This window comes from Polypterus senegalus, chromosome 3 (assembly GCF_016835505.1).
Source record: "Polypterus senegalus isolate Bchr_013 chromosome 3, ASM1683550v1, whole genome shotgun sequence".
Taxonomy (NCBI): Eukaryota; Metazoa; Chordata; class Cladistia; order Polypteriformes; family Polypteridae; genus Polypterus; species Polypterus senegalus.
In genome coordinates this window covers 173264752-173279624 of record NC_053156.1, presented here as the reverse complement: position 1 = coordinate 173279624, position 14873 = coordinate 173264752, and the positions used below count along the sequence as shown (strand labels likewise).

Below are 14873 nucleotides of genomic sequence, written 5' to 3'. Positions count from 1 at the left end.
TAAACACGTACTATGAAGTTATTTCAATGTTCCTTAAAATTTTTGAAGAATCGGCGTTCTAAGCTTACAGATGGCTTCACGTCTATTACAGAGCTGATTGTTTGGCAATTGGGTATTTGGAGAAAGAAAAGTAAGGACAGGAATTGGAGGTTAATACGTTTGAAAGAGACAGTACTGCTACAATAAAGTACTGTATTTCATTGAAGGTAAGCACACGGCGCAGCAAGCATCTTGCGTGAGACATGAACAATCACTGCACCACAGTGTTCACGTTTAATAACATGCTTTATCTCCTATCATCATGAAAATGATATTGTATACATCTCAGTATTTTAATTATTCAGAGAGCTGTAATATCATGAATGTAATGAATTCTGTGTCCTGTCGGAGGAAGAGAAAGCCCGGAAGCACGTAGTGATTGACACACACAGAGCACATAGAAGATCAAATACAAAACAAAGCATTTCACGTGCTACTTTAGTTACGATGGGAGTGAGAAACTAGTAAATTAAATGATTTTAAGATTAAGTTTATGATGTTCTACTTTAATGACAAAATAAACTACATGATTAAAGTGGAAATTTAGAGATTAAAGTTGACATTTCATGCTTTTCCCCACTGTGAGCCTTTTTTTTTCTCTGTACCCTAATAAGCTTTCATATGACACTCAGACAGTCGGCTACGACTCGCTTTTTCACTGCGACTGATATATGACAAATTCTTTTTTATTTTGGGCACTGTGCGACTTTGTGAGCGTGAGCTTTCGAGTTTCTCCGACACACTATGTCACTCGATCAACTTCCTTGTTGTTTATACTACTGTTTAAACCAACTAATAGTACGTTTTTCTTTGCCTCCACTTGTTACTCGCTGAAATTCTTCTATTTTCTCTCTTGCTTTTGCCATTGGCTTTTCACAGAAGGCTGAGTTTAAGGACTATTTCATTTATTTGCATATTCAAAGAGGTGTAATTCTGGGAGGAGTTGAGGCGGGACAGCAGGTGCATGCACGTGCGTTACTTTTCACGCTGAACGGGATTTATGTTGCAGAAGAACATGGAAGCTGGCTAAAGCACAGATTTATACATCTGGATTTTTCTGTGCATACACGCACATTCCCGCTTTTGTGCTTACACCATATTATAGTGTTAGTTCTATGCACGGCGTTATACATGAGGCCCCTGGTCACTAGTTAAAAAAAAAAAAAAGATAAAACAGGAGTTGATCTAATGTAGCAATGTTTTACTTACTGTATTTATAATTGTGTATAGCTTGTTTAAGAATAAGCGTCACAAGTGACCTAATATTGTTGTTATTATTACTTACAGTGGAACCTTGGTTCACGAACGGCTCGGTACACATACAATTCGGTTTACGACCAAAAAGTTCGCCAAACTTTTGCCTCGGTGTTCAACCACACACTCGGTATACAAATAAGCCAGTTTCCCTTTAGGTTTGTATATGTTCAATCTCTTCCTGTGCATTTTCTGTGCAGTGAGCGAGAGAGAGAGAGTGCGACACACACACACACACACTCACTCAGAGGCACACACGAGACAGAGGCACACACACACACACAGGCGCACGAGACAGAGACACACACACAGGCGCTCCAGGCTCGTGAAAGAGACACACGCACACACGAAAGAGAGGGAGAATGAGTGAGCAAGCGAGAGAGGGACGGCTGGACGCATAAGGTAGAAAAGGCTTGTTTTTGTTTTCAGCTCTGTTTACAGCGATCAGTTCATAGCGTGCATTGTGGCAATGTTACTTTTCTTGGTGGTATATTAAATTACGGATTTTTCAAATGTTAATTTTTTTCCCTGTGCTCAAAACTCATTAAAAAAAAAAAGTGTTTTTAGCGAGCGGTTCCTAGCACTATAGCGCAAACTCTTGCAGTGTTTGTTCTCTCTGTTGTTCAAGGTTTTCTCAGTGTTATTTAGTGTTTTTACATTTAGTACTATTATGCTGTACATTCTCTGGTATAATTAACAATATTTGTGATTACAAACTAAAAAAATATATATTTACATAAAGTTTGTATGGTCTGGAACGGATTAATTGTATTTACATACAATCCTATGGTGGAAATTGCTTCGGTTCACGACCAAATCGATTTATTACCAGAGTTTTGGAACGGAATTATGGTCATGAACCGAGGTTCCACTGTATTTGACTGATGCCTCTAGCCAAGGCGAATTTGGGATACAGTTAAATTTTGTTTTTCCAGTTAGAACACAGTCAGTCAGTGACTTGCTAATGGTTGCACGGTGTCAGTAGCAGGAACTCACATTCTCAGGGTTTGAGGTACAAGTCCAAAGCCTTAACCACTACACCAAACTGCCTTCTAATAATATTAGCCCTTAATTAAAACAATAAATCTGCAAATATTGTATACAGAAATGCACTTAGGTGCATACTGTAATAACAGTACTTACAGACTAACTGAGAGCACTATATATAATGCCCATTGTCCTATAAAATTTCTGAGGCAAAGCTGATTTAATGCAGCTAGTTAAAGTGTAAAACTTTAAGTTGATTAGAATCCTCTTATTGAAGTGTTTTTCTGGAAACTTAACTGAAACTGTCATAGTGGTAGTGCTACTTCCTAGCATTAAAGAGACCAGGATTCACGCCCCAGGTCCTCCCTGCTTAGAGATTTTATGTTCTTTCCAGGTGTTCTGGTTTCCTCCCACTGTACAAAGAGATGCAGTTTAGTTGAACTGGAGACACTAATTTGGCTAAAGTGTGTGTGTGTGTGTGTGTGTCGTCCTGCAATGAACTTGCTCCCTGTATAGGTTTTGTTCCTGCCTTTCGCCCTATGCTAGCTAGGATAGGCTTCAGTCCCCAACATGACCCTGGTCTGGATTAAAAGGGTTAGGAAATTACATAATTTTGAATATATGAAATCATGTGCAGTTAAAGTCTCAACAGCATTCTCAGCATTTCTGGAGATTAGTCGAGCCAGATAACTATAAGAATCTTCACTAAGCAGCTCAAAAAATGTTTGCTTTGTTTGGGTCTACATAACTCTGTGAGTCTGCCTTTTCTGACATGAATGTCTTGAAATCAAAGTTCAGAACAAGACTGACGGATGAACATTTAAATGACTCCATAAGAGTGTACCTAAGTGGCTACACTCCACCATACACCTCTCTGGTTGACTCCATGCAGTGCCCATCATCTCACTAACTAAAAAACACATCACACATAGATAGATAGATCCAAGTGGGCATGTGAATACTCTTGTGAAGTGAAACAGTGACATGTAACAAAATGACAAATGAATAAGTAATATCTGTGTATTTGTAATTGCATTGTTATGTTTTGGCAGCATTAATGTTTTAATCCAATAGTGTGAGATACACTAGAAAATGTATACAGACATACTGTACAAAATGCACTTGCAGGTGAACTAAATATTTTTTGTAATGTTTTAATGCAAAATGTAAGTTTTGGACATCAACATTTTGTAAATGTTCAGGCAAAACAAGCTTATTCAGTTTGTTTGGGTTGAAATTAACTATTAGAATAAACATTAGAAAACATGAGTAGCTCTCGGGTAAGTTGCTCTTGGTCGGGGGGTGGGTGGTGGAAGGTTGGAGACCTCTGCTCTAGACTATTTTAGAAGATCTTTGATAAAGTAACTAATATGTCTTCAAAATCTGTTGAAAAATGTTACTCCTGATCCATTTAGAGCAGTGATTCATTCCCCGTCTGAAATTCAGTGGCTTTGCCATTATCATTTTTCAGACTTGGGTGACGATGGGTATCTAGGGGCCGTTTTCTCTGGGTTATGACATAATTCATTTGGAGTCAATTTCATTGTTTGTGATTAATGTAATGTAAAAGCTGTTTTTTCCGTTTCTGTTACTAACATTCTCTGTTGCACACTTGGATTGTGTTATATGATGAACCATGCACCCAATGGTACGCGGTAGTCCTATTTGGTATTCTTATTTTCAGTATCTCATAATTATCTTGTAATAGTGAGTTATTATTACTGTTTATTCTCTTATATGCCATTGCGTTAATGATACCTATATCTTACCTTGAAGTCCTCTTTCCTTTTGATTGGTCGGAGTCTCCATTGGTGACATATTCACTATTTGGTATCATTAGATATTAGTTCTTTTTATTTGTAAATGTATTTCAGCTAAATTTGATAATTACTGACTAAGTTGTAATGTCAGGCGGGGTGCTATATATATATATATATATATATATATATATATATATATATATATATATATATATATATATATATATATATATATATATATATATATATACAGTAATCCCTCCTCGATCGCAGGGGTTGCGTTCCAGACCCCCCCGCAATAGGTGAAAATCCGCGAAATAGAAACCATATGTTTGTATGGTTATTTTTATATATTTTAAGCCCTTATAAACTCTCCCACACTGTTAACATTATTAGAGCCCTCTAGACATGAAATAACACCCTTTAGTCAAAAGTTTAAACTGTGCTCCATGACAAGACTGAGATGGCAGTTCTTTCTCACAATTAAAAGAATGCAAATAGATCTTCTCTTCAAAGGAGCGCCGTCAGGAGCAGAGAATGTCAGAGAGAGTGCTCGCTAAGAAAAGCAAGCAATCAAAAAATCAATACGTGCTTTTAAGTATGCAGAAGCACCGCGATAAAGCGGCATTTTGTAGAGAAGCGTCCGTATCTTCTAGGTAAACGGCCTCTGTGCAAACAGCCCCTCTGCTCACACCCCCTCCGTCAGGCAGAGAGAGTGAGAGAGATAGAGAGAAGCAAACAATCAGGCACCGCGCAGGAAGCATATCTTATATCATTGAGGAGTTTTATTTAATATGTAATACATGCTCTGATTGGGTAGCTTCTAAGCCATCCGTCAATAGCGTCCCTTGTATGAAATCAACTGGGCAAACAAACTGAGGAAGCATGTACCATAAATTAAAAGACCCATTGTCCACAGAAAGCCGCGAACCAGCGAAAAATCCGTGATATATATTTAGAGTGATAGAGTGAAGCTGTGAAAGTCGAAGCATGATATAGCGAGGGATTACTGTATATATATATATATACATATATATGTATATACACACACACACACACACATATATCTCCTTGGTTTAATTTGCTGTTTCAGTGTAGTGTATGAATATAATAGACTTCACAACTCAACTTTAAACAGTTGCAAAGTTTGTTACAGAATCAATACTGGGTTTTCACAGTTACAATATAATAATAATTCATGACATTTATTTAGTGCTTTTCTTACAACTCAAAGCACAGGCACTCAGGGAGGACCTGGGACATGAACCCATGATCTCTTTGCTTGCCTAGGTAGTAGCGCTACCACTGTGCCCCCTGTACTCAAAATATTTTTCACTGCTTCATTTGTAATAATAAAACAAAAATTAATGTCAGTTCTGTTCAGAACTGTATTTGGTTTGCAAATAAGTGATTAAGAGGCAAACCTCTTATGCATAGCAACTCCACTGTTTAAAAAAGAATATATTTGCCACTTGGAGAAAGTATTGCAATACTTACAAAGATTTCCTAGATATGTTTTTAATTTGTTAAGTTATTTAAACCCCACAATCGTATTTGTATTTGATTCCTGTTGTTGGGAATTACTTACAGCCTTTTTAAAGTAGAAATTTGTGATCAAGTTTAACAGAAGCCATTACATTTGAGGGTAATATTATTTTGCTGTACTCTGTACATTTAAAAATAAACTTGAACATTAATCTTTGTTTGCAAGATATTCTCAATTATATAAAATAAATTTGATTATAAGGAGCATTATATACCTTTTAAATAAAAGTTTTTGTTTATTTTTAAAACTGTAGCGTGTTTGTATACATAACGCTTTGGGAAAAAAATTTGTAATACACTCATCCTGGATTTAGAGTCACCAGTGAACCTAAGCTACACATCTTTAGGATGTACAGCAGGAGGAAATCCAGAGTGCCTGGAGAAAATCCTACATGTGAACGAGAAGAGCATGCAGATAGTTCCTGGGGTTATGAGGTTCTAATCGGCACAGAGCAGTAGTTGCTCCACATACATTATAATTTTCAGACATTGAGCATTTCCTGCTTGTTAAAACCTCTACAGCTGTGATAAAAATCATATAGCGGGAGAAGGAGAGAGACAGACAGAGAAATTGCTTAATAACAGCAGTATCTTAAAATTTAGATTCTTTGGTTTTTGTCACAAAATGTGAAAATTTAATGTAGCATTTCATCAGGGCGATGTGATACAATAAAATAATGGCCAAAAGGAAAGTTTTGTTTCGGTTCACATGATAAATTGTTATGACTTAGTGAAAAAGCAGCCAATGAAAACATTAAGTTCCTTATCCGTAATGAGTTAGAAATTGCATTCTTAAGGAATATTAAAATACTGCAAATAACACTAAATTAGTAATGGAAGAATGAAACGCTGCCCATTATTACTTTGTATCTTTAACTTGTGGAAAGGAGGAAGTGATTAATGTGTATGGGAAAAAATGAAAATGAGTTTTGCCAGTTTTAGCAGCTAATTTATAGTTTTTTGTAAAACATGTTTAAAAGAACTTTATCAAGCATGGTATGTCTCACATTCCAGTACTTTTTGAATAATTACAGATTGATTTTTGGTTTTACAAAATAATCATCAGCATATTTTTTTGAATGTCTAGGTAATCTTTTTGCTTGCCATTCCTCAGTACTAGTGAAAGTATCACGATTTGTGGTTATTGTCTCGAGGCAAGTGGGGTAAACTACTAGATAGATACAAACCATTTTTATCCTTGAAGGGGTTCCAGTGGTGTCGGGTGCTGTGGGTTGGAACCAGTCCCATGCAGCATAAGGCTCAAAGCAGGAAAAATCCCTGAACAGGGTGCCAGTCCCAATCTTACAGCAAACACCCTTACACACACACCCTAGAAGCAAACTTTTTAAAAATATATGGAGGTTATTTAGAGGTCAGTGTTAATGAGTAACAAATAAACCAGCTTAAAAGTGTAGAAATATAAGCACAAAGGTTTAATATTAACGTTAAATAGAATAAAGTTAGACTTTTTTAATATCTCAATAATCATCCTGGAATTATTGAGAAAAATACAGTACCAAAACTCATTGTTCATTGTAATATTATCATTATTATTAATGTATTGAAAGGAAATTTTCTCCTTTATATATTTTTTTAAATTCATTTTGTGATTACTTAACAGTTAAACTTGCGTTGTTAATACCAGTGGTGATAAACTAATTTGCTAATTAATTACAACTGGAATACCTTTTCTTTGAGCAGTGTATGTATTCAGTGAGACACTATTGTTTTCCCTTAGCCTTCATGCATTTTTGCTAGGATCCTTAAAACATTTGCATCTACATTGACAACATGACCAAATCCACCATCAGGGTGACTTTGGTGCACACAGTAGGGCTCTGCTTGCAAATGGGCCTTTGCATAGAAGAGAAGAAAAGGCTAAAGAACCATGGAGAGAGATTGACATTTAGGCTGGAGGGGATTGATGAACCCTAAATGATAATTGCCTTTTTTGCAGTTGCAACCACAATGAATTATATTTACATCATATCCTATTTTCAAGTGTCCTGATTTGTTAATAATTTAAAGTCACTTATCTTAACACATTTAAAACATTGAAATTACAAAAAAAGTATGCAAGTAGTGTTAATGATAATTAAATGAGAGAAACTTTATATACAGTGGGTACGGAGTGATGAGCAGTGCCTGGTTGTCTCCACACATACCGCTTAGAATTAAAGCCAAAAAGTTCTATGTTGGTCTCATCAGACCAGAGAATCTTATTTCTCACCATCTCAGAGTCCTTCAGGTGTCTTTTAGCAAACTCCATGCGGGCTGTCATGTGTCTTGCCTCTCCTCAGTGTGTGGAGACAACCAGGCACTGCTCATCACTTGTCCAATACAGTCCCCACAGTGAAGCATGGCGGTGGCAGCATCATGCTGTGGGGGTGTTTTTCAGCTGCAGGGACAGGACGACTGGTTGCAATCGAGGGAAAGATGAATGCGGCCAAGTACAGGGATATCCTGGACAAAAACCTTCTCCAGAGTGCCAAGGACCTCAGACTGGGCTGAAGGTTTACCTTCCAACAAGACAATGACCCTAAGCACACAGCTAAAATAACGAAGGAGTGGCTTCACAACAACTCTGTGACTTTTCTTGAATGGCCCAGCCAGAGCCCTGACTTAAACCCAATTGAGCATCTCTGAGAGACCTAAAATGGCTGTCCACCAATGTTTACCATCCAACCTGACAGAACTGTAGAGAATCTGCAAGGAGGAATGGCAGAGGATCCCCAAATCCAGGTGTGAAAAACTTGTTGCATCTTTCCCAAGAAGACTCATGGCTGTATTAGCTCAAAAGGGTGCTTCTACTAAATACTGAGCAAAGGGTCTGAATACTTAGGACCATGTGATATTTCAGTTTTCTTTTTTAATAAATCTGCAGCAATTTCAAAAATTCTTTTTTTGTCTGTCAATATGGTGTGCTGTGTGTACATTAATGAGGAAAAAAAATAATTTAAATGATTTTAGCAAATGGCTGCAATATAACAAAGAGTGAAAAATTGAAGGGGGTCTGAATACTTTCCGTACCCACTGTATATGATATGTATATATATACTGTATAGTTTTTCTACTTTTTTGAAGTGGTAGCAAGATAAGTACTTTCCTCTTTTTTAAACAAGTTAGAAAATGCATGTAGGTATAACATTTGGGTGCATTTTGGGATTGAGTTAGTTGTTATGATAGGTACAGTGCTTTTAATGTTTTATTTACTTCATTAAGAGACATTTTTGTTTATTAAATATTTTGTCATCGTGGTATGTGTAACATAGCAGGAATAAGCTTTGAAAACATGTGCTACTCTGTGGCCATTTCAGTAACTGACTAGTGAGGACCTGTTTGCTGATAGGGGCAGTTTTCTAAAATATAAAAGATAAATATACTGTACACAAGATAAGTTGAAGTGACCTCTCTCCCTCAGTCTGAGTTTGAAACCGTAAAGTAATCGTTTATTGAAGTTATTCAAAATTTTTGTTTGTTTTAAGGGTATACAACATACAAAAAAAATTGCCTAATGTATGTATTTAACAACCATATTTATTGGTTATTAACATATTTACGTTAGCTGTGGCATTAAAGAAAAACCTAGGAGAAAAAAATACTCTTTATTGAATAATTATTTTAGTGACATAGCTCATCCATTGGGGATTCAGGTGCCCCTGGCCACACTTTAAATTATTTCCATGCTAATAACTGGAAAAGTCTGTTTTTACTGCTAGTATAAGGCACTCGTCTAACACACAAACACCTACCACACTTTATGATTGTAAACCAAGCTTTTTAAAGAAAAATGTCCAGTTTGGTTGATGTGGGTGGGGTATAATCGGAAGAGGTGTCTAATAGGTTACAAAAAAGACAGTCGAAATTAAAGTTCAGTAGTGCTGCAAAAAGGAAAATGTAAAAACATATAGAAACAAAAGACACTTTTGCTGAGAACTGTATCTGTCTATTTAAAAAAATAAGCCAAACTAATGAATTTCATAAGCACGTAAATGATGTAGTTGAGACTATTGAGTTTGACCTTACACATAGTAGGGAGAAGGCTAATATGGAAGCCCCTAAAAGCATCATAGATGTTAACAATAATGTGGTAGAGAATGAGGCCAGGTAGGATATTTCAAACAATCACAAACGGAAGTGAAGCATCCACCTTTCCAGTCTTTTTATGTTATTTAGTATAAATATGCAACTCCAAACGCTTCTTTACATATCTGTTTATTGCAAAAATATTTACTTGACATTTATGTATGGCTCTCTATCAGAACTTGTACTCCCACAGATTTAATGTTGCACTCATCAATTTGTTTGTTACATTCATAGTAATACACTAATGAACACTAATAGAAGGTGATATGTTTAAAATTTTTATCTTCAGTTCCTGAGTGTTAACATGGTATTGACACAGATGATGTTCATAATATGTAAGCATATGAGTGTGTATGGTCGGGATGTCCTCATTTAGAGGGAGAACAACTATTTTGCTCTTCAACACCCAGCTGCCTGTAGGGGTCTTAATCCGGCCTTGATCAAGAGCCTTATTAATTTTATTCAGTTTTAATTTACTTTATAATTATGTATTCATCAATATGTAATCATTTGTTTTCTTTTACAGCAAAACCCTTTGCCTCAAAAGTTAAACAGATGAGGCTACACAAAGAGGACTTTGAAATACTTAAAGTGATAGGAAGAGGTGCCTTTGGTGAGGTAAGTCAAGGTGTTTTTTATCTTCTCTTTTTAATGATTTATGTACATTATTAAAGGATTTTTAAACACATTAGTAGTAGCTCTTACATAATTGTAGTATTTTGCAGTACATAAAAAGTATTTTGCAGTCTTGGTTTCATTTTTGGTATTTGGTATGCAAGATAAAAGCCTACTTAGCTAAGTGTGAAGAATATTTTAAGATCTGACAAATCATGAGATATTGCTCAAAAGATTTTAGGAAATTACAGAATATTGTAGCGGTTATAATGATACATTGTTTAATGCATAAATCTTGTCTTGTAGACTGGATTAAAGGACTGGTCTACACCCACAGCCTCAAGTATATGAAAAAATAGGGCAAGAGGGAGATTGAGAAATGGGTTCTTCAGTGTTGTCTAAAAGGAATCAGACTATCAGCCAACTCAGCAGTATTATTGTTCAAGTACTCCAAATTCTTGAATCATATGTTTCTTGCAGATGTTGCTCTCATTCTGTTTTAGGATTTACATTGCCATTTAATTTTTACATGTTTCCTTTGGCAAAATGTAATTGATTTTTAGGCCTAAATTTTCACGTATATAGTCATCACACTCAGATTTATTTCTTGTTTAAATCTGGATATCAGCCATGAGTCTCTGTTTTGACCCTTTGTGTGTTTGATATATAGAGAGTGATATCTTGATAGCTTACTTCAACTGATCTCAGATACATTTGTAAGGCCTCTTGAAAAAGAAAACTTATTTAATCTGCACCTGTTGGCCTTAAATAACACAAAATTTGAAGTTGACTCATCATTTTAAAAACTCAGTGTTGTAATGGATGCATTTTTCACCTTCAAGTCTCATGTCAATATATTTTGTTTTTCTATTTTAGAAAAACTGGAAAAAGGTTGGGAAGCTTTGCCAAGTGATGACAATATTCTCATCACTGTTAATATGAGTTACTTTTTCTATAATCTACCTAAGGCTAACAGATCGACCAATAATGTTTATTCATATTTTCATATTACAAATAAATATCTGGGGAGGTTGTTGTACATTCCTGTATGGATTATCACACTATGGAGAATGCCATTAACATGCTGTTTTTCTTTTCATTTTTTAATCTGGAATATATTCATTTGTTTCTGGATAGTTTTGATTGGCAAAATTTGCCAAAACGATTTTCACAGTAAATATTATGTGCTCGTTGGTATCCATGTTCGCTGAGCATTTTCCTGGAAATTTGACATGCGGCTGGCTTAGGCAAATAATTATTTAAAATTTTTTTTTTTTTGCGAGGCCTGCATGAAATTACAGAGCTGTACCAGCCATGCAAAGAACTTTCACACATTCCTACTGTAAGATTGTTGCCGACATGGCCATAGCTGGGTCACAGACACAAAAGAAAAAAATGCCTTGTAAGTAGTAATACATTATTTGTTTTTATTATTTCACAGCATTTCATGTGTTTTCAGCTATTTAGAAGTAGTTTCTTCTTAATGGAAGAGGAAATTGCAAAGCATCTGCACAGATATATGAGAAACAAAAAAGATATTCCAGCTGTGCCTGGAGCCATGTCTTCTAACAGAACTAGCCAGTCTCTCACCGCCTCTTTGTGGCATGACCAATGTATGCCCCACGACTGGAAGTCTGTGAGCGTAATGATCTATATTTTATTTACTTATTTGTGGCCATTTGTTGTATTTAGTTTGATATTTGTTTCATATCTGTTTTTTGTTGTTTGACGCACACTGGAGCAGTGGTCAGCACTGCTTCCTCGCAGCTCAGATCACATATTTGGGCACAATAATTGGCCCAGTACAGTTGTCAAACTTTACCCTAACTTTCAGGGACACTTCAAAGACAATTGCACCACTATAATCCATTCAAAACTAGTTTAGTTCCTCCTGCCCTATTCAATTCAATGCAGTTTGGTGAAGTAATTTTATTAAACAGGTGAAACAAATTTAAATGGGTTCACTCATCGCTAGTTTTGGCACAGATTTTCAGATTAGATTCAACATTATTGTTCGTTTTGGAAAACAATATTATGTAAGTTAATTATTAGGAAAAAATACAACTTCTTTATTCCTGCACTAATGGAACATGTGGACTTCCGGTTGTCAAATAAAAGATGATCGTAAGGGGTTTAGTCCACCATACTAATGATAAAATTGTACATGTATTTTGAACATGTACATACCATATCACGGAGGTGTATCAGTAGATGCTGTAATGGATAACAAAAAATATAGAGTTGTTAAAACTGTATGTGTGCTTGTGTGACCATCAAGTAAAAGGGAATGGAAAAAATACTCAGAGGTGGTATAATGTGGAGTTTGCAAAATGAAAGAAATGTTTTATTAAAAAAAAGCAAAGAGTATGGAAAACACAAATTGAAGGTGTACAAGAATGAGACTGAACATTAAGTGAAAAGCTTAAGGTTCTGTTTGTTTTATCAGTGTTGGTAAAGGGGGTAGTAAAGGATAGCAGCAATAGTAGAAAATGTTTTATAAGGTGATTTAAAGTAACTTTATTGAAACTTAAAAACCAAAAAGTTGGAATGAAAAGCAAAAATTAGTATTATAAAGTAAGTTATTTACTTTCTATTAGTTATTATACTATGGGTTTGAATAAATGCCTACCAACCTAAAAAGAAGAAAAGAAAAGTTAGCAATTACTTTAACTCACTGTAAGGCATCATCTTCTGTTGGTCTTTTTCTGTTGCATTCTATTAAAGATAATGTACATGAGCTATAGAAGAAATCGGGATCCAGTCTGCTGTATCATCACTCAGGTCCATCTTGTAAAGTGCATTTTTAAAAATGTTTTTCATTTCAGTTGTATTTTGCTTACCTCCAGAAGCAGTTAATGCTGGTTGTTCATTTGTATTAACAAGTTAATGACGATATGTAGGTGGAACAACAGGTTGGTGTTTTCAGAAACACAAGATTTTGTATTTCAGAGTGTGTTATAAACAGTAAAATGGAGGTCCTTCCTGATGAAGTGCTTGATGGTAGAGTGAATGTTGCTGTGTGGGTGATGTCACATACAGTGCATCCGGAAAGTATTCACAGCGCATCACTTTTTCCACATTTTGTTATGTTACAGCCTTATTCCAAAATGGATTAAATTCATTTTTTCTTCAGAATTTTCTACACACAACATCCCATAATGACAACGTGAAAAAAGTTTACTTGAAGTTTTTGCAAATTTATTAAAAATAAAAAAACTGAGAAATCACATGTACATAAGTATTCACAGCCTTTGCTCAATACTTTGTCAATGCACCTTTGGCAGCAATTGCAGCCTCAAGTCTTTTTGAATATGATGCCACAAGCTTGGCACACCTATCCTTGGTCAGTTTCACCCATTCCTCTTTGCAGCACCTCTCAAGCTCCATCAGGTTGGATGGGAAGCGTTGGTGCACAGCCATTTTAAGATCTCTCCAGAGATTTTCAATCAGATTAAAGTCTGGGCTCTGGCTGGGCCACTCAAAGACATTCACAGCGTTGTCCTGAAGCCACTCCTTTGATATCTTGGCTGTGTGCTTAGGGTCGTTGTCCTGCTGAAAAATGATCCGTCGCCCCAGTCTGAAGTCAAGAGCGCTCTGCAGCAGGTTTTCGTCCAGGATGTCTCTGTACATTGCTGCAGTCATCTTTCCCTTTATCCTGACTAGTCTTCCAGTTCCTGCCGCTGAAAAACATCCCCACAGCATGATGCTGCCACCACCATGCTTTACTGTAGGGATGGTATTGGCCTGGTGATGAGCGGTGCCTCCAAACGTGACGCCTGGCATTCACACCAAAGAGTTCAATCTTTGTCTCATCAGACCAGAGAATTTTGTTTCTCATGGTCTGAGAGTCCTTCAGGTGCGTTTTGGCAAAACGCAGTTGGGCTGCCATGTGCCTTTTACTAAGGAGTGGCTTCCGTCTGGCCACTCTACCATACAGGCCTGATTGGTGGATTGCAGCAGAGATGGTTGTCCTTCTGGAAGGTTCTCCTCTCTCCACAGAGAACCTCTGGAGCTCTGACAGAGTGACCACCGGGTTCTTGGTCACCTCCCTGACTAAGGCCCTTCTCCCCTGATTGCTCAGTTTAGATGGCCGTCCAGCTCTAGAAAGAGTCCTGGTGGTTTCAAACTTCTTCTACTTACAGATGATGGAGGCCACTGTGCTCATTGGGACCTTCAAAGCAGCAGAAATGTTTCTGTAACCTTCCCCAGATTTGTGCCTCGAGACAATCCTATCTCAGAGGTCTACAGACAATTCCTTTGACTTCATGCTTGGTTTGTGCTCTGACATGAACTGTCAACTTATATAGACAGGTGTGTGCCTTTCCAAATCATGTCCAATCAACTGAATTTACCACAGGTGGACTCCAATTAAGCTGCAGAAACATCTCAAGGATTATCAGGGGAAACAGGATGCACCTGAGCTCAATTTGGAGCTTCATGGCAAAGGCTGTGAATACTTATGCACATGTGCTTTCTCAATTTTTTTATTTTTAATAAATTTGCAAAACTCTCAAGTAAACTTTTTTCACGTTGTCATTATGGGGTGTTGTGTGTAAAATTCTGAGGAAATAATGAATGTAATCCATT

The 14873-nt window shown here is 36.5% G+C and overlaps 1 protein-coding gene across 4 annotated transcripts in view; it reads left to right on the top strand.

The window, feature by feature from the left end:
* Positions 1-14873, top strand: part of LOC120525692 (serine/threonine-protein kinase MRCK alpha-like) — a 429465-nt gene that overhangs the window by 129415 nt on the left and 285177 nt on the right. For all 4 annotated transcript variants that reach the window (XM_039748213.1, XM_039748214.1, XM_039748215.1 and 1 more), the window contains exon 2: positions 10198-10289. In XM_039748213.1, coding sequence (XP_039604147.1) covers positions 10198-10289 — 92 coding nt within the window. The remainder of the gene's footprint in view (positions 1-10197; positions 10290-14873) is intronic.